This window comes from Limanda limanda, chromosome 6, assembly GCF_963576545.1.
Source record: "Limanda limanda chromosome 6, fLimLim1.1, whole genome shotgun sequence".
NCBI lineage: Eukaryota > Metazoa > Chordata > Actinopteri > Pleuronectiformes > Pleuronectidae > Limanda > Limanda limanda.
The window spans coordinates 1,283,761-1,301,535 of record NC_083641.1 but is presented as its reverse complement, the minus strand read 5'-3'; the positions used below and the strand labels follow the sequence as shown (position 1 = coordinate 1,301,535).

The window sequence follows — 17,775 nt, the reverse complement described above, 5'->3', positions numbered from 1 at the left end:
ACCTTAGTGCCGGCCAGGCATGGACACTTGGCATGCTTTCTGTTTCGTTGGCACCATCCACCTGCTCCTCCTTTCCTGTCCCTGTCTGTCTGCTCATGCTCATCGTCTGTCTTCTTCTTCGGCTCCTCCCTCTCTATAGACCACTACGCGCCTGTCAACCACGCTCTGTCTTTCTCTCTGTACATGCTAATATGAATTTATGCCAGGGAAATTTATCATGAGAAGAATATTTGTGGACGACTGTTAGCATAAGGTTGTGTGAGTATGTGTTTGTGTGTGTGTGTGCCTGCGTGCATGTGTGCACATGTGTCTCTAGTGTTTCTGCACATGGTAGCTGTAAGGTTAAAGGTGATGCTGCTACTTTAATTGAAGGCTATTATATAAAAATGTCATGGCAGATAAACACCAAAAATAATGTGACAGTTGCAAAGAAGGCTTAAGTGTTCAAAGTTTGTAGGGTCAGTTAAAGGGTTCATGCAGTTAATAGTAGTTAATATGAACTCACCTTATGCAATCTATCATTTTGTTATTTGAATTTTAAATTAAAGATATTCTTCTCAATCAGCATGTGGTGTTTGGAGAGGGTTAATTTCAGAGTCTGATTAAATCTCAGCCCACCTTTCACTTCAGTGGAACAAACTTGTTGATATTTCACAAGGATCTCATGTGTGGTCTTCCTGTAGTGTTAAACCCAGGGGTGCATGCAGTTTGTTGCACAGATGTATTTGGTTATCTTTAGTGTTCATATCGAGGTCTGTGTGATAACCCATTGTAGTATGTAGTGGATATAGATACTAGCCCAGGGGCCCAGGCTTCAGTGTAATAAAAACAACAGCCTGTTGGCAGTAGTAGCATTTCTACCACTGTGGGTCATTTTTTCCGCTTAGAGAAATACCTACCAGTGTAAAGATGAACAGGGCTGTTATATAAGCAGCCAATGCATTGCTTAATGGCTACATGCTGTCCAGCTGTTCTCTAAAGAATGTGGGGTTTTAGCATGAGACCCCTGGTGGTTGAAGACAGCGTGTGGGTGGTCAGTTCATATGATCAGAGGCTATATTTATCTATACTTCTCAGAAAGACAGCAGGGGATCTTACTGTTTACTTGTTTGTATCTGAGCGTGTGTGTGAGTTGAGAGAGTGATGAGCTGTGGCTCCACGTCAGTGGACACTCAGCCCTGATGACTGATTCCACCCGTCTGTGCTTCAGGAGAAATAAATAGACGGCCTCTCTGTCTCCTTCCGAAAACCCTCCCCCTCATTCGCTCACAAACTAGTGTGCAAGCGAACATGTCACTTTTGCGCACGTGGAAGAAACTCAACGGTAGCAGGAGACGTATGTCAGAAGGAGAGGGTGTGTGAGCGAGAGATTGTTTATGATGGTCTGCAAAATAGAGAAACAGATCAGAACAGACTGTTCTGCTGCTCCTGCTTTTCTCTCTCTCTCTCTCTCTCTCTCTCTCTCTCTCTCTCTCTCTCTCTCTCTCTCTCTCTCTCTCTCTCTCTCTCTCTCTCTCTCTTTGTTGGTATGTTGGTATGTGTGAAGTTTAGTTTACAGCCCCAGAGACACAGGCAGTGCAGGGGAGGGGAAAAGTGGCACTTGTTATTGCATTGGTGTTGAGCAGCATGTTAACGCAGCATTGCCAATACTGCAATTAATTCATCCATAGTGAGTCATCCACAATGATTTTGATTTAGCATTTTTTTCTCTGATTGGTGCCCACAAATACTGTTTTAATACTTTTTGTTTCACTTTGAATATCCCACAATAGTCTCAAAGCTTATTGAAGACTCTCATGAAGACAGTCATTGCGATACGATATGACAATACATACAATCAAATCTAATTACACTCACCCCATTCATATCAGTCAGTGTAGACTATAGAATGAAAAGCACCTGTCTGTATAATGGAATACATTTCCAGAATGATCATACATCTGAATCAATATCTCTCTTTAACAGTTTCAATGAAAGCTAAACATTCTAACTTTCTTTCAGGAAGAATTTATTGCCGGTGTGTTGTATTAGACTGCTGCATGGCAACCAACATGGCATTCTGTCGCATCCCATCTATCCCTTTAATATCTTTGGGGTAGATTATAGATCACATTGGACTATGTTGTAAATCAATAAGCAATTAGAGAAGAAAGATTTTTTTAAATGATGTTGGAACCATATCACTAGAACAGATTATCAAAAAAGAGACATTATCACAAAAGTGGACTGTATGTGTTATACATATAGTAGACATAGTGCTGTAAGATAACAATCTCGATTATATATGATTTCCCCAATTTTTTATGTCATGTATAAGTAGATAATATAAAAAATCTATCCCTACAGCTTTAATAACTTTGAACCCTATTCCCGTGAAAGAAATATGTAACCCAAAATATGTTAAAAAAAAATACGGTCAATTTTTTGGACCAAATTATAATAACCGTATGGATTTTCAAAATGTTCCTGTCCAGTCATGTAAAGTTTGACACAAGCTTCCCTCTGGGATTTCATTAAGGCCGCTTGCTTGTGCTCTGAACTCGTTATTTACTCACCGCATGTCCAGTCTCTATTTGGGTGAGATAACTGAGGAGCTGCTAGCGAGTGCACAGCTGCAGGGTATTTGAGGCAGCCTGTCTCTAAAAGGTTTGGTCCAATAACTTCACATCAGTTCAAATAGGAAGAAGCATTCTTGTCTGCTGCGTGGGCCCAGCAACCAACACAACTCACCGTCTACAGTTCATGTTGAATTACCAGCCGGTGCAGTATGGGATTCGGCATTCACATCATTCTCACACATCTGCTTTCAACAGCAATGAGAGTAACTAAGGATACTACTGTAAGTTTTCTTGTAAACAAGAAAAATATTCAATGATATCTTAGATATTTTTAGGTTTTCTTTGCAAATCTTTATTTGAATATTTGTTGTATCTTGCTGTCTTCTTCCTTTTCTTTGCCACATTGCTAATTTTCTTCTCAAGTTAACCCTGCCAACTGTCGATAGGCAAACCAACGTGATCCTCATGGCAAGACAGTGTATTGCTTCTGTGTTTGTCTGCACAATATGCGACTCACTTATAAGATTTCACACAACAGAGCTACTGTAACTCCTCAAGGGACCTTTAATGGGACAGTCACATCCAGTAAAGATGCTCGGTTGGAGGTTGTCAGCCAGACATTGTGTTCAGCTCCGCTTAGATATGGTCCGTATATGTTCAAACATTGATGGATAATGATTGTCAGATTTCAATAACAATGAAAAACGTTGAAATATTTTCATTTAAAAAAACTAATCAGTGAGTCTCATGATGAACTCCAGTGTCAATTAGAGAAGTCGTTTTAGTTAGCATGTTGGCTCACATGTTGACATGCAGTTGCTTTTAACTCCGACACACATTTTTCTTTAACATTGTAGTTTTGACAGACCTTCAGTAATTTTTGATAAATATCAGCCGCTGCAAGGGCAAAACTGAAAGCGCCTCAGACAGTTGTAACACTGTATTCCATCAATGATGCATGACGTAAACACAGAATACATGTTAGACAGTTTAATCCCCCCGCTGTGAGCCAGAGTTCATCGAGAGTTGATATATGCATTTGTCCCTGGAGCAAAATTAAAATCGTCCTTTATTCTTATTTTGGCCTGTTGTTGTCTCTCTTGACATTGAATCGGTCTGGAAATCTCATCCAGATAATTCTTGTCTTGCTGCTTCCTCACCTTGCTCTGACAAACTTCCTCTGCTCCAGCAAACTTCCTCTGTCCCCCAGGCCAGTAGTCATACATCTTTGAGTTAACAGAGCACAGTGGATGGACGGATTTTACTTCGACCAAGCTGGGCTCAGGCCAAAGGGACATTTCCTCTGTCTCTTATTCCAAGCTTTACGCAGCGGTTCCATATTGACCCTGTAATGCCATTTAATGTGGCCACTGTGTTAGCAATGCTTTTGAGCCTGAAAGGAGTATGGTTTCATGTATGTAGCTCGCTAGCTGCCTGTGACATTTATGAATAAGACATTTATATACAGCTCTCCCCCTTAGGCTGCCTCTTGTGTACAGTATGTATCCGTCTCACATGGAACAACTGTGAATATGAACAGTGGACATATGTTTCCTCATGTGGCTGTTGCTTTCATTTATTTTCTATCTCTTTTTGCCATCCTCTCATCTCAGCCTCTGTAAAACAAGTATTTTTCTTGCATGCAGTGATTCTATGATGAAGCCTTTCTGCTTTAGTTAAATGCACAGTTATATAGAGTAGCTGATTTATGAATATGTTATGTAAAGTAGTAGATAGGTGAAACTTAGACTATCCTATTATATTGTTTAATAGTGTAGAGGGATGAAGAGATGGCACATGTAATATATGTTTTGATTAAAATCTGCCTGTGCTCAAGTTGAAATATATCGACTCACCACAATCAAATTTAAGTCTTATGAGTTTGATCTTCTGGTTTTAGTGTACAGTTTGGTGTGGTGCAGATGATTTCCTTCCACAGTTTGTAAAAGCTGAAGTAAAAGTACCTTGTGCCCTGAATGGATCTACCGACTCACCAAAAAATGATGTCACAAAGTAAAATATAGAGAAAGGTATATTGAGATTATCAACACAGAATACTCACATCTGCACCAACTCATACACTGAGTCACACACACACTCTAGTCTATTTTTTTCATAACTAGCACACACACACACACACACACACACATACATACACACACACACACATACACACTGTGTGTATCTGTCCACGATACAACCCCTCACTGTGCTGTCACCTCGTCCTCTGCCTTTTCCAAATAAATAAGAACAGCGTTGCTATGGAGACAGAGCCGGGACGTTGTTTTGTCATCGTCATGTCTGCCAGGCTGCCCAGAGGATCAGCCAATTGCGAGTGGACAAGCAGGCATTATTAAATGCAAAGCTGCTATTTTTGGAACCAGCTGTGGCATTACTAAGCAGAGTGCAGCAAAGTCAGACATGTACCGTACAGTCCATCAGTGTGTGTGTGTCTGTGTGTGTGTGTGCTTGAAATAAATAGACTAGGGAGGATTTGTCCTGCATAGCGGACTTTTCATTGACATAGCGAAGCTGTGCATGTGTGCAATGTGACCGTGGCTAATAAAGTGCAATGGAATTTACAGACGATTTAATGAGCCATCGCTAATTAAAACTGTCAATTTTTTACCCCTTCACTGTCAGCTGTACTGACTCCCTCATTCTCCAGAATGAGAGACAGATTGCAAAGGTTATTTATATAATGGTAAAGAGCCCTTAAAGTATCAGCACTCATAACTAGATAAGCTGCAGGCTCACGTTACTGATGAGCAGACGAACACACATCCGGTCATGGAAATCTGAGTTTTGCCATCACATTCAGTGTCCTTTCTCTATATCTGCAATGCAACAAAAACTTCAGGTTAGAACTGATATGACTGTAAAAACCTATATGACAGCCTGAATGTTTCAATTATCAATTACATTTTTTAAAGTTACCAAAAAACGCAAAGAACTTATTCTCCAAACTCCGCGTTTCGCCTCAGTCTCACAAAGCTTTTTAGCGTCCGTCAGGTTATTGTTTCTGTTTTTCGGGATACCAGTGTTTCGGTTCAGTCTCACAACTCTCAGGAGCAATTTGAGACAAAAAAGGATCACAAGATAAATGAATACAGCTTTAAGTGAAACAATTCAAAAGGGCCATGTATCTGCTGGTGTGAATTCTCACTGCTCTCCTTAGTTTTTCCCTTTAAATTTGATTCGCCAGGGTTTTGGACTTTTTGCCATCCAAACAAGCAATTTGAAAATCTTCTTGTACTTTGGTGTCTTTGATGGCATTCTTCACTGTTTTCTTTTTGACAGTATGTAGCTCAATCAATTAATCAGAAAATAACAACATTAGGCAGAAGAAAACTCATTAGAGCAAGCCTGTACAATGTTTTTAAGCAATTAGTGAAGCTTCAGCAGCTTATCATAAAACATTAAGCTCAAAGTAGAAATGATGTTGAGGGTTAAGGATACCGTAACGACTCATTTCCTGTCACAGTCACATTACATGTTTTCTCACTGTTAGACTGCTAATAACTTTTTGAACGGTGTGATGACCAAATTCCCTTTGGGTCAGATAAGTCATTGAGTGGACAGACCGTGCAGGCCACTCATGTTGGTGAATTAATCTATGCAGCTGTTTGGACTGTGGGGCTTGTCAGGTCATATCTGGGGTATAGTAAGGCTGCTGACCACAGGACAGTCAGACAGTTTGTCGACTAAAGTCTAAATTAGACAATGGAGGCTTTCACTTTGTTGTCAAGTGCTTGTTGGTTCTCTATTTGACTTAAAACTGGGCTCCTACAAGCTGTTATTGTGTATCTGTAGCAGTTTCATGTCACTTTTCTTTAATCAGAGCTTTAAAAGTAAGCTGCCACTTTTTATGCCCGTATTTGATTTAGTCAGGGAACGGTTTAATGATCTTAATTTGTTTGTTGTCTCTCCTTGGATTTTGCCACTTTTCCAGGTGGTCCAGATACATAGTGCACCACAGTAGAGGTTAACAGTGAGCATGCGGGTTAGATAGATTTCAGCAGCCAGTGAGATCAGGTGACTGATGTTCAGCTGCTGGTCCTACAGAGCTGCTCTCTACCTATAAGCTTAAGTTACAAGACTGTTTTGTCTGCCACTACTTGCTCTGATTAACCATTTTTATGTTTCTCATTATTAAATCACTGGATCATGCTGTTATTGCTCATGTGATTTACATAGTATCAGTCAGTGAGAACGCAGAGGCGGTGGCATCGTCTGATCTCGCTGTTATTGCCAAGAAAATTATTAAAATGACGTGTTCTTTGACAGCGAATGCATTTGATTCAGTGGTACTAGAGGGAATGATGTGAAAATAAATTAACTTTGGCGTAGCTTGTTTTTGAGAGCATAATTGTCTGCTGCCTCTGCTTCTTAGTGAAGGGCACAAGAGCATTTCTTCTCCACCCCCACGTTCTTTGTTACTTCTTCCTCTAGCTTCTCAATTATATAATCACTAACTTATGTAATGAAATTCATCCTCAGCAAGTGATGACATAAGTTCTGCAAAGCATTTTGTACCATTTTAAGATTCAGAAAACATGATAATATGCTCTGCCATTTGTTGCTTTCCACTGAAGTAATGTGCTAAGTGTGTGTGTGTGTGTGTGTGTGTGTGTGTGTGTGTGTGTGTGTGTGTGTGTGTGTGTGTGTGTGTGTGTGTGTGTGTGTGTGTGTGTGTGTGTGTGTGTGTGTGTGTGTGTGTGTGTGGGTGGGTGGTCGGGTGGGTGGTCGGGTGGGTGGTCGGGTGTGTGTGTGTGTCATGCTTTCTTGCACTGAAAATGTTAAACAGCGCAGAAAACCCTCAAGGTTCCGTGATTCGAAATTATCTAATGTTGTTGATAAGATCTCTGCCATCTGGGAGTGATTACCAAGAGAGGAACTGACGACAAGATAACAAAAACAAGTTCCTCTTCTGAAGATAATGCTCACCAGGAAAAACCTCCTGTCCTCTCATTCCTAGCCTCACGACACACACATTCCTCCACAGTGTGGATAGGTTATACGTTTGTCACATAACCTGGTTTGGTTGATTCTCCAGTTCCCTGGGGATGGTGCCGAGGTACAAACCTAGACTTAAACGCCTTTGTGTGTTTTTAAAAAAAAACTGCTGGTGACAATGCACACCACAGTCCAGGGTTATTCACTAGAAAACTGAAATCAAGGAAAAAACAAAAAGTCTGTATCCCTGGTAACTGAAGAGCGTCAACAGTTTTCAACCACTGGTGACGTCAGTATGTGACAGTATCTTTTCTCAAGGTTTTAAAGAGTCTGTTTTATTTCGCTTCCTTTTCAGTTACCATAAACACACAACATTATTATATAAGTGGTTTTTGACTGCAGTCACCTAGTTACTGATTCATTCAAGGTCAAATATTGTAGAGCAGGCTCAAAGTAATGATTCATACACATTACAGTAACACAGGGACAAGGGAACAGAAGTTAAAAAGTTAAAACCATCACTACAGCATAGATCCCCATTCTGTTATCAAAATAATACGGTATGTGAAATTAGCATGTATCTTTAACATGTCTTATGGGTGCTGGAATAAAAACCAGGCTGAAAATATTTGAACATTTACCTAAATAACTCAAATATTGTTTCCTTTGTCTTTCAGAATTCAAAGAGTGCCCAGGGCCTGGTGGGACTAAAGAACCTTGGAAACACAGTAAGTGAAGGAACATAAATGCATCTGCTTTTCAGCAACAGTGACATCTCCGTGAGGAGAAGCTAATATTAAACTTCAGCCAGCCAGTGTTAGTGTCTGTTAGTGTGTGTGTGTGTGTGTGTGTGTGTGTGTGTGTGTGTGTGTGTGTGTGTGTGTGTGTGTGTGTGTGTGTGTGTGTGTGTGTGTGTGTGTGTGTGTGTGTGTGTGTGTGTGTGTGTGCATACTGTAACCTAATCACAGAGCTCTGATCTATCGACCAGCGAGGGCTCGTTCTTTCTATCTCTGTGACTGTTTTCAACTTACCGCATGTCTGGTGGGGCCACGTGATGGGAGCAGTGTATACACAGGACGCACTGTCTTTGACAACATGAGTATATGTGTGTGATCTCTCCACATACCCAGTTATTAAATGAAGGCTCTTTCACTTTGTCTCTAAAGCCTTAAAATTCTTATTTAATCTACATTTTTTAGACAACATTAGAGTCACAAAATATACCCCAAAAAATGAAAATGCAATACAAGTATGAGTCCAACTCAAAGACTAGTTGAGATACAGTTTTTAAAAGTGTGTGCATGTAAGACTCTCCTTCATACTGAAAGGAAAACTGCAATGCTCACTGTTATAAGTTAATGTTTGAATGGTTTATTAATGCACAAAGCCCATCTTGAGGTGGACACATCACCACACATCAAAGTATGATGTTAATGTGCGGGATTAGTTATCAGATTGTTGCTGTGATTTCCCTCGAGTTGCAAGTTGAACATCACACTGTCATATTAATGAGCCAGGCCTCTTTCCAGTCTGTATGCTAAGCTAACGGGAATGTAGCTTTCTATTCAAACAACACAGACTGCAAATAAATGCAAATTCTCATAATGTTGAACTGTTTATTCAATTTGCTAGATTCAGCTGCAGTAAGGAAAGTATGCAAATCAGCAGGGCAACAAGCAGGTCAACTCTGTTATATTTTTAATTAGATTGTAAGGATACAAGTAGTTCTGCAAAAATAACAATATTATAATATATTTGTTAAGTGAATGAGAGTTGTCAGTGACTGAGTGTGTGTGTGTGTGGGGGGGGGGATTGAATTAGATATTTTCATTTGTAATTAAAGTGGGAGTGGAGCTGATGCTTTTGTTGTTTTTCCCCACACAGTGTTTCATGAATAGTATCCTGCAGTGTCTCAGCAACACACACAGCCTGCGAGACTACTGCCTGCACAACTCGCACCGCAGAGACCTTAACAACAACAGCCGCACCAACACAGCCCTCATGGAAGGTGAGAGATGTGTTACACAGGCCCCCTAGAGTCCAAAATAGAAACTCCACACAGCTGCTCGCATCCAACACCCTCACTCCCTCTTTATGTCTGGATTAAATTGCCATCTGTCATATATGTAGGATAAACAGGGAAGCTAGTTCTTATTCTGTGGCTCTGAAGAGAAACTGACAGTTTTATTTTGTATTTGGTCATGAAAATCTTCTAAATCTGACATTGGATAGGAAAGTGACGCTGCACCTTCAGTTCACCAACAAACCTGAATAAATGGTTACAGTTGTGCAACTATCAGGGCACATATCACTACTCAGTGTGAAACTAACTCAAGTGTTTCTGTTAGAATTTGCCAAGCTGATACAGACCATGTGGACGTCGTCCAGCAGTGAGGCAGTCAGCCCGTCTGAATTCAAAACCCAGATCCAGAGATATGCTCCCAGATTTGTGGGATACAAGTAAGCGTCATAATCTTTTCATTAAGTCTTATAAATGCTGCCAAACTTGTTTTCTGCTTTTTTCTGAGATCTGTCCAAGATTATAGGACTGCATGATAAAAAATGCATCTGAGAAGTGGCTGTTGGATTGTTGTTAGCTCTAACTGAGTGTTGGTGTTGCAGCCAACAGGACGCTCAGGAGTTCCTGCGTTTCCTCCTGGACGGCCTGCACAACGAGGTCAACAGGGTCACTGTCAGGCCGAGAGGCACTACAGAGGACTTTGACCACTTGCCGTGAGTATTCTGGTTGACAGACTGTATGTGTGTGTTTACCTGCACTGACACTTTGCTGCGAAGGCCAGTAACCAGGATCTATCATATCTCCTGAAAGAATGCACCCAAAATTTCTAAATTAACATTTTGAAAAGTGTGCCCAAAACAGGGACATTGGTTTGTGCAATAGGAAATAGGAAAACAAATAAGTAAACATGAATCATTAAAGGAATAGTTCACCAAAAAAATGATTATTCACTCATTATCTTCTCCCCCTATGCTGCAGGAGGGGTGGGGGAAGTGTTTGAGTCCACAAATCACTGCTAGAGTTTTAGGGGTAAACAGTGGAGCAGCCAGGTAGCAGATGTATCCAATAAAGATTAATATTAGGGACTTATCTTCAGATGTAAAGAAACAACAAAGAGAAAACATAAGATGCCTCCATACTGCTCCTGTGGTGTCATCCAAGTGTCTAAAAGCCCGACATTCATATTTGACTTGAAACAAGGTCGTTTACACTGTGTTTTAAGCATTAATGTCCACTGATATCTTCTGACGAGGTTCATTCAGGGACCATCAGACATATTAATGTTAGCTAGCTTGCCACTTCTGGTGGACTTTTAGGCGTAAAACACGGTGTATATTACCTCGTTTTGAGTGGAATATGAATGTCGGGGCTTGTGGACACATGGATGACACCAAAGGAGAAGTATGGAGGTGAGTTACGTTTTCTCTTTGTTGTTTCTTTACGTCTGAAGATAAGTCCCTTATATCTTCAAATGTATTGGATTCTGCTGCTACCTGGCTGATATACCGTTTACCACTCAAAATCCAGCAGTCTTTTGTGGACTCAAACACTTCATCCACCCCTCCATCGTCATAGAGGTGAGTAGATAAAGAGTGAATTATCATTTTGGGTGAACTATTCTTTGAAGGCTTCATCATTAAGCTTTAATTTGAGGCTGTGTGAGACAGTTTCACCACCTGTGTTGCGTTGTAATGTCTCTGGGGCTCAGATCAGCTTAATGCTCCAATTCTTCTTGGATATAATTATCAGTTATCTAACAGCAACTTGTTTAAGGGTCACAGTTAATCTCTGCAATTTCAGCATTACCCTCAAAACAGGTCAGCTCTGCCCAAATACTTTAATAAAATATTAAAAAATATTCATTATCAGCTTGAAAATGTGTTTCAGGATAGGGTGTTTTAAAGCCCCTGATACCACATTCTGTCCCCATAGATGTCGAGAATAAAGTAGGTCAGATTCATAATTCACTCATTTTACTATCTTAGACTAACTGAGTGTATACCTTGCATCCTCTCAATGACTCTGTATTGTGTTTATCAATATGAGCTAAACAGTTTAAGGATTAATCTGTGCTCCATGTTCAGGGATGAAGAGAAAGGGAAGAAGATGTGGAGTAAATACCTTGAGAGAGAAGATAGTAAAATAGTCGGTGAGTAGAACATGCTGCATGTCTTCAAGGTATCTAGTTTGGATTTGACAGTTTGATATAATTAAATGAAACAAAATCTGAAAAAGTATGTTTCAGCACTAGGAAAAACAGAGCACCACTTAACAGATATAGTGGTTTCTTATTACATATTATAGCATGTGAGTTGATCCAGTGATGTGTGTGTTGACGTCATGTCTCCTGCTCTGTCAGACGTGTTTGTAGGACAACTGAAGAGCTCTCTGACCTGTAGCCACTGTGGGTTCTGCTCCACTGTCTTCGACCCCTTCTGGGATCTCTCTCTACCTATTGCCAAGGTTCGGAAACGCGTGTGCACACACACACACACACTCACACTGGTGCACACACACACGCACAGGAGTGACAAGTTCATGCTGGTCATCCTTACATAACATGTTTCAGAAGGTCATCAGACACAAATGTCAACACAATCAGTGGTGCAGAGGTGAAATTCTGTTTGTGTGTGTGTGTGTAGGTGTGTGTGTTGGGACGATTTGAGCTTGGACTTTTAGCAATAATAAATATCTGTACACAGCTTTTAATGCAAGCTTTTTGGTTTCCCCCTGTGTCCGTTTTTTCTCTGCTTCCCATTTGTGTGTGTGTGTGTGTGTGTGTGTGTGTGTACGCGTGTGCGTTCATGCTAATGTGAATGCATCCATGTTTGTGTTCAGAAGGGCTGCGGTGAGGTGAGTCTGATGGACTGCATGCGGCTCTTCACCAAAGAGGATGTCCTCGATGGGGATGAGAAGCCGGTAGGTGTCCATTAGGAGAACCAACGGGAGGGTTAAGTCCGTTAACCTTCTGTTGTTTGAAGAAAATGAAAATATGACAATCACTTAACTACATACTCACAAAGTCAGTACTGAAAATGCAGAACTAGATTATCCAATGTGTTTGCAGGTTTATTCTGCATAGAGAATTGCGAGGCAACCGCCTACCAAAAGAAGCCATTTCTTGTTTTCATATGAAACATTACTATTTAAGAAAAACTGTAATATGTTGATAATTTAATTCATTGTGTTTCAATGAAAACACAGAGAAGCGACTGTTAATAAAATGCTATTATTGTGATAATTTTCATTCCATCTGTTTGACGGTTCAGTACCACCCCGCCTCATTTTCGGTCAGGAAAAACCCTCTCCTCAATGTTGAGTTTGTTCACATTCATTTGCTACATGTTAGTTTAAAACAAACTTAAATTTTTTTTTCGATCTGAACATGTCTAAACCATCCCTTTGTTTCTTTTACAGACATGTTACAGGTGTAAAACTCGGAGGAGATGCACTAAGAAGTTCACAATACAGAAGTTCCCCAAGATCTTAGTGCTGCGTATCCTTTCCTCTGGACGTCATGCACTGCCTGATACTGATGTATGATGTGTATTGGCAGTGAAGCTTAGAGAGCATGTAGTAGTCTCTCTCTCTCTCCGTGTGTGTGCATGTGTGTGAGTGCGTGCTTGTGTGTGTGCGTATGTCGAATTGCTATGAGGCTTTCCAGGGCATTAGTGTTTTACATATTATTTCATGTTGGATTAAAAAAATGTAAGTACCATCATTTATTAGAGGGAGTGATTCCAAGTGTGGTTTGTAAAAAATCTTTTTAAAAAATGTCACCTTACACACACATGCAAATAGAATAAAAGTGAATATTAAGTTGTGTGGCGGCTCCTTGGTGCTGCTGCCTTGACAATCTTACGTCAGAGCAGATATTGAACTCTGACAAGCTGAGAAGCCCAACATATAGTCAGAAGAAAAGCCAGGTAGAGTATAATTAGGTGAGATGTGCACTTATGTTGTAACAGTTTGAGTTGGTGTGTCTGGGTTTAAACAGTTCAAAGAGCGTGTAGAATGGCGAAGAAGGCTCCTCGCCCACAGAGGTCCATACAGGGACTTCCACAAAAACTTGATGTGTATTTGACGTAAGCACATTTCAACCTTACATTTGAAATGTTTCACAAAAGCGTCTGCATTTGGGGGGACGAAGGCGGCTGTGGCTGAGGGGTAGAGTGGTCGTCCTCCAACCTGAAGGTCGGCGGTTCGATCCCCAGTCTGACCCATCTGTATGCCGAAGTGTCCCTGGGCAAGATGCTGAACCCTGAATGGCCCCCAATAGAATAACAAAGTGCTACGATTAGATGTACTGTATGAATGTGTGTGGTAATGGGCGAACGTAAAACTGTACTGTATGCGCTTTGAGTGGTCATCAAGACTAGAAAAGCACTATATAAATACAAAGCCATTTACCATTTACCTATCTCATATCAAGGCTACACAGTGTGCTTTAAATTTCACAATATTTCACAATATCAACCTTAACGACATTCACAGATGACAAATGTTTCTGAGAGCTAATAATCGATTACTTACGAGTTCATATTAGATCACTTTTTGACTTGCGTCTAAATGTGGCCTGTACTCAAGCGATTAATGAAGATTCAATGTGAAATTGTTTAAAATGTATTGTGTGATGTACGGAAAGCCATAATGTATCCTGAGCTGTTCCTTGACTCCTCCTCCTGTCCAGACCTGAAACGCTTCTCTGAGGCAAGAAGAACCAGCAAACTGTCCACTTTTGTTAACTTCCCCATGAAGGATCTTGACTTGCGGGAGTTTGGCTCTGAAAACAGCAGTAAGTATAATAAAGTATGTAAATACATACAATCAGTAGTTAGTTTAAGGTGACCTCTAGAGACTGACACATTATTAAAAGTTCACAAAGTTTTATTACCAAGTAAAGAACATACAAAGCAAATCGCAAGAGGGGTTGACTGATAAAAGCAAAGGACTATCAAATCAGAGGGGAAACAGGGTTCCAGAGTCTGATACAATCCTTAAGCTGAGCAGAGAGTCTGAGATGATAGTTTCAGGAGAGCAGGCAAAACAATACAAGGCTTTCCTAAAATCTCACCAGACAAAAATTGGCTGAAATGTCAGTACCACAAGGCACACAGCATTTTAAAAACAAGTACAAGTGCGGAAAATGTAAAAGATAATAGACTTATTTTTATTTTAGAGAATATTGCCGGTGTTTAAATATCAGCTGCTTTAGTTTACATGTCTAATACTTCAAAGACTCCAATGCTTTTTAAAAGAACCAGTATCTGTGGAATGAAATGTTGTGTTTGTGTCTCTGTTGTTGCAGTTAATGCAGTGTACAACCTGTATGCAGTGTCCAACCACTCAGGCACCACTATGGGCGGTCACTACACAGCTTACTGTCGCAATCCCAACTCGGGAGAATGGTACACCTTTAATGACTCCAGGTAGGTTCCCCGCACTCAATCTAACGAGACATCAGAGTTCATACCAATGCAGTTTACATCACGATGGAAAGATGCAAACATACCACACATAGCATGAGTCAGTTCACTTATATGCAGTTGTAAAACAGAGCTAGTTGGAATTATGTTGGTAAGAAAGGGTTTGTTTCCATGTTATAACTTATAAAGCAGTGTAATATATTTTCAGAGAAGTCAGAGAGACATTAAGAAAATGCTTTCTATATCATCAGTGGCAGCTGGTCATGCAACTGCAGCAAACACAGTGTAATTGTATGATCATCATTTCTATCTGTAACTTATTATATTTTATATATGCAGGAGGTGAATCATTCATAATAAACCCCATTAGTAGATAACATGACATCACTGTGGTTACAAGGTGGAACTAAGGAAACCCAATGAACCTAAAATGAGTTCAAACTGAAGCAGAGTGTTGAAGGAATACAGGTGAAAGCAGCAGATAATCCTCCTCTGCTGCTTTATCTGGCTTTTTCCTGCTGCGCTGCACTCATTCATAAGACTCCTCTCTCATTCTGACTGAATACAGTGTGTCACAGCGTGCAGAACAATGCAGAGCGTCATCACCACACACCACGTGGGCTTTTGTGTGTCTGATAGTCCTTATCTTTGTGATGTGTGCTTAAGTCTTTTCAACACTATAATCACATGATCATAGCCTTTACCTAGTGTATATACTGAAATAATGTAGATGCTTTCACTTTAATAAAATTGTTTCAGTTCATGACTTGTTTCAGTGCATGAACTAAATATCAGAAAATCTAATCAGAGCTTAAAAACACAGATGTCTTACACACATGCCATATATGTCCATGTACTGTATAGCAACCACGGTTGATTGTTGAATGTGCTGTCTTCCATAATGCAATACACTTAGGCAATGGAGGAACTGTTTGGATGAGGCTGCTCCAGAAAGACCTTTAAAAACAAAAGAATAACAGATTTATTAGGAATTCAAATGTTAACCATTTATTATCTAGACTGTGGCAGCCTGACATTTTCCTGTTTGTAATTCATAATTAGCTGAAAAAGCTCTATTTGCAGCGCTATTTAAAAATGCAGTTCACTCTCTCTCTCTCTCTCTCTCTCTCTCTCTCTCTCTCTCTCTCTCTCTCTCTCTCTCTCTCTCTCTCTCTCTCTCTCTCTCTCTCTCTCTCTCTCTCTCTCTCTCTCTCTCTCTCCAGTCTATGTACCTGTCACTCTTAATCTGTTGCACAACCTTCAGGTGTGTGCACTTGCATCTCTGCATGGATTTTTAATAAATGCAAGGTGAAACTGTGGATTAATAAAGTTTGATTTGTAAAGCACCAAATCACAAGTACTTATCAAATATATGTTTTAAGATTTTATCTCTCTCTCTCTCTCTCTCTCTCTCTCTCTCTCTCTCTCTCTCTCTCTCTCTCTCTCTCTCTCTCTCTCTCTCTCTCCAGAGTAACGCCAATGTCCTCCAGCCAAGTGCGCAGCAGTGACGCCTACGTCTTGTTCTACGAGCTTGCTTCTTCCTCACGGATGTGAAGCCTACCGGAGGACGACGGCCTCATCACCCCACTAACTGACGGACAGACACATGGCAAAGAGAATGTTGGCGGAGTTGGGCCTTTATTGTACTCATATCTGGACATATATCTCACACACACAAAGGCACACACCACTACCAGCCTACAGGCTGGTTCTCTCCACAGAGAGAGCTGGGGAAGGGGAACTTTCTGGACACCACAGGACCCTGATCAACCAGCACTGCTTTCTTTCTCTCTCTGTCTTTACTCTTGTGTCTTGCTCATTCTGGGTGGAGGTCTGTGTGTGTGTACTTGTGTGCAAGCGTGTCTGTGTGCGTATGGTGCGAGGCTAACACAGGCAATAATACCATCCGACCGACCAACCGGTGTATCCGTCTCCATCTCAGAAGTCCCTCTCTATGCACTGCAAACCAAACTCTCCTGACTGCGCCTTTTGCTTGTTTTCTTCAAGTCTTGATTTTCTCGTTTGCCTAAAACCATTTTTTCTGCTTTGAATTTATGTTGTTTTTATGTTTTTTTGGTTGGGGGTGGCAAGGTTAATTATCATGTCATCACCACCACATCCCCACTTTGGACTGTGAATAAACCCAGTGCTTAGAGTGCGACTGTTACTGAACATAACTGGTATTTGTTATGAAGAGCTTACAGCCAACGGCCTGCTTGGTTTTCATGGATAGTCTGCACTACAACACTCCCATGTCTCTGTTTGCATCTTCTTCACTCTGTCTTTCTCTTCCAGTGGTTGGGAGGCAAGTGGCACTGTGAGCGTTACATGTTTCAGAGGCCAACCCTCTACGTTGTGTTTTATTTAATTTGTTTCTCCCACGTGTGGCTGCTACTGACGTTTTTAAAGCGCTGTGAATGGATGAATGGACAGTCCAGTGCGGATCTGCTAGGGGTTAATGAAATATGATAACGTGACACTCCTCATTGTCAGTATGAGGTCTTTTCTTCCTCTCTTGTTTCATGCCATTGAACAACATGGAAAGAATGTTTTAAAGAAGAAAAAACCCACTATATCTGTATATTTTTATATTCTGATGCAATATAGAGAATGTACTATTCAATGGTGCTGAAAATGACCCATAACTGTTTTCAGTTGGTTTCTTTACCAGGTTTCAAGAGAGAGAAAAAAAGTTCTTATTTATGCTTACAGGTGATAATGTGATGAGTCACACTTTTTAACAGTGGCAGTCAAAAACATGAGTATATAAATATATATATAAAGATATATATGAATAAAAGTCAACAAAACGGTG

At 40.5% G+C, this 17,775-nt stretch overlaps 1 protein-coding gene across 4 annotated transcripts in view; it reads left to right on the top strand.

Moving 5' to 3' along the window:
- Nucleotides 1-17,775, top strand: part of usp2a (ubiquitin specific peptidase 2a) — a 47,816-nt gene extending 30,041 nt beyond the window's left edge. For 2 of the 4 annotated variants that reach the window (XM_061073002.1, XM_061073004.1), the window contains 11 exons: nt 8,192-8,242; nt 9,399-9,522; nt 9,863-9,974; nt 10,137-10,247; nt 11,619-11,683; nt 11,894-11,997; nt 12,376-12,453; nt 12,952-13,030; nt 14,225-14,329; nt 14,843-14,963; nt 16,430-17,775. In XM_061073002.1, coding sequence (XP_060928985.1) covers nt 8,192-8,242; nt 9,399-9,522; nt 9,863-9,974; nt 10,137-10,247; nt 11,619-11,683; nt 11,894-11,997; nt 12,376-12,453; nt 12,952-13,030; nt 14,225-14,329; nt 14,843-14,963; nt 16,430-16,514 — 1,035 coding nt within the window. In that variant the 3' untranslated portion in view covers nt 16,515-17,775. Of the gene's footprint in view, nt 1-8,191; nt 8,243-9,398; nt 9,523-9,862; nt 9,975-10,136; nt 10,248-11,618; nt 11,684-11,893; nt 11,998-12,372; nt 12,454-12,951; nt 13,031-14,224; nt 14,330-14,842; nt 14,964-16,429 lie in introns of all 4 variants that reach the window. The other 2 variants (XM_061073000.1, XM_061073003.1) reach the window with 1 other exon arrangement.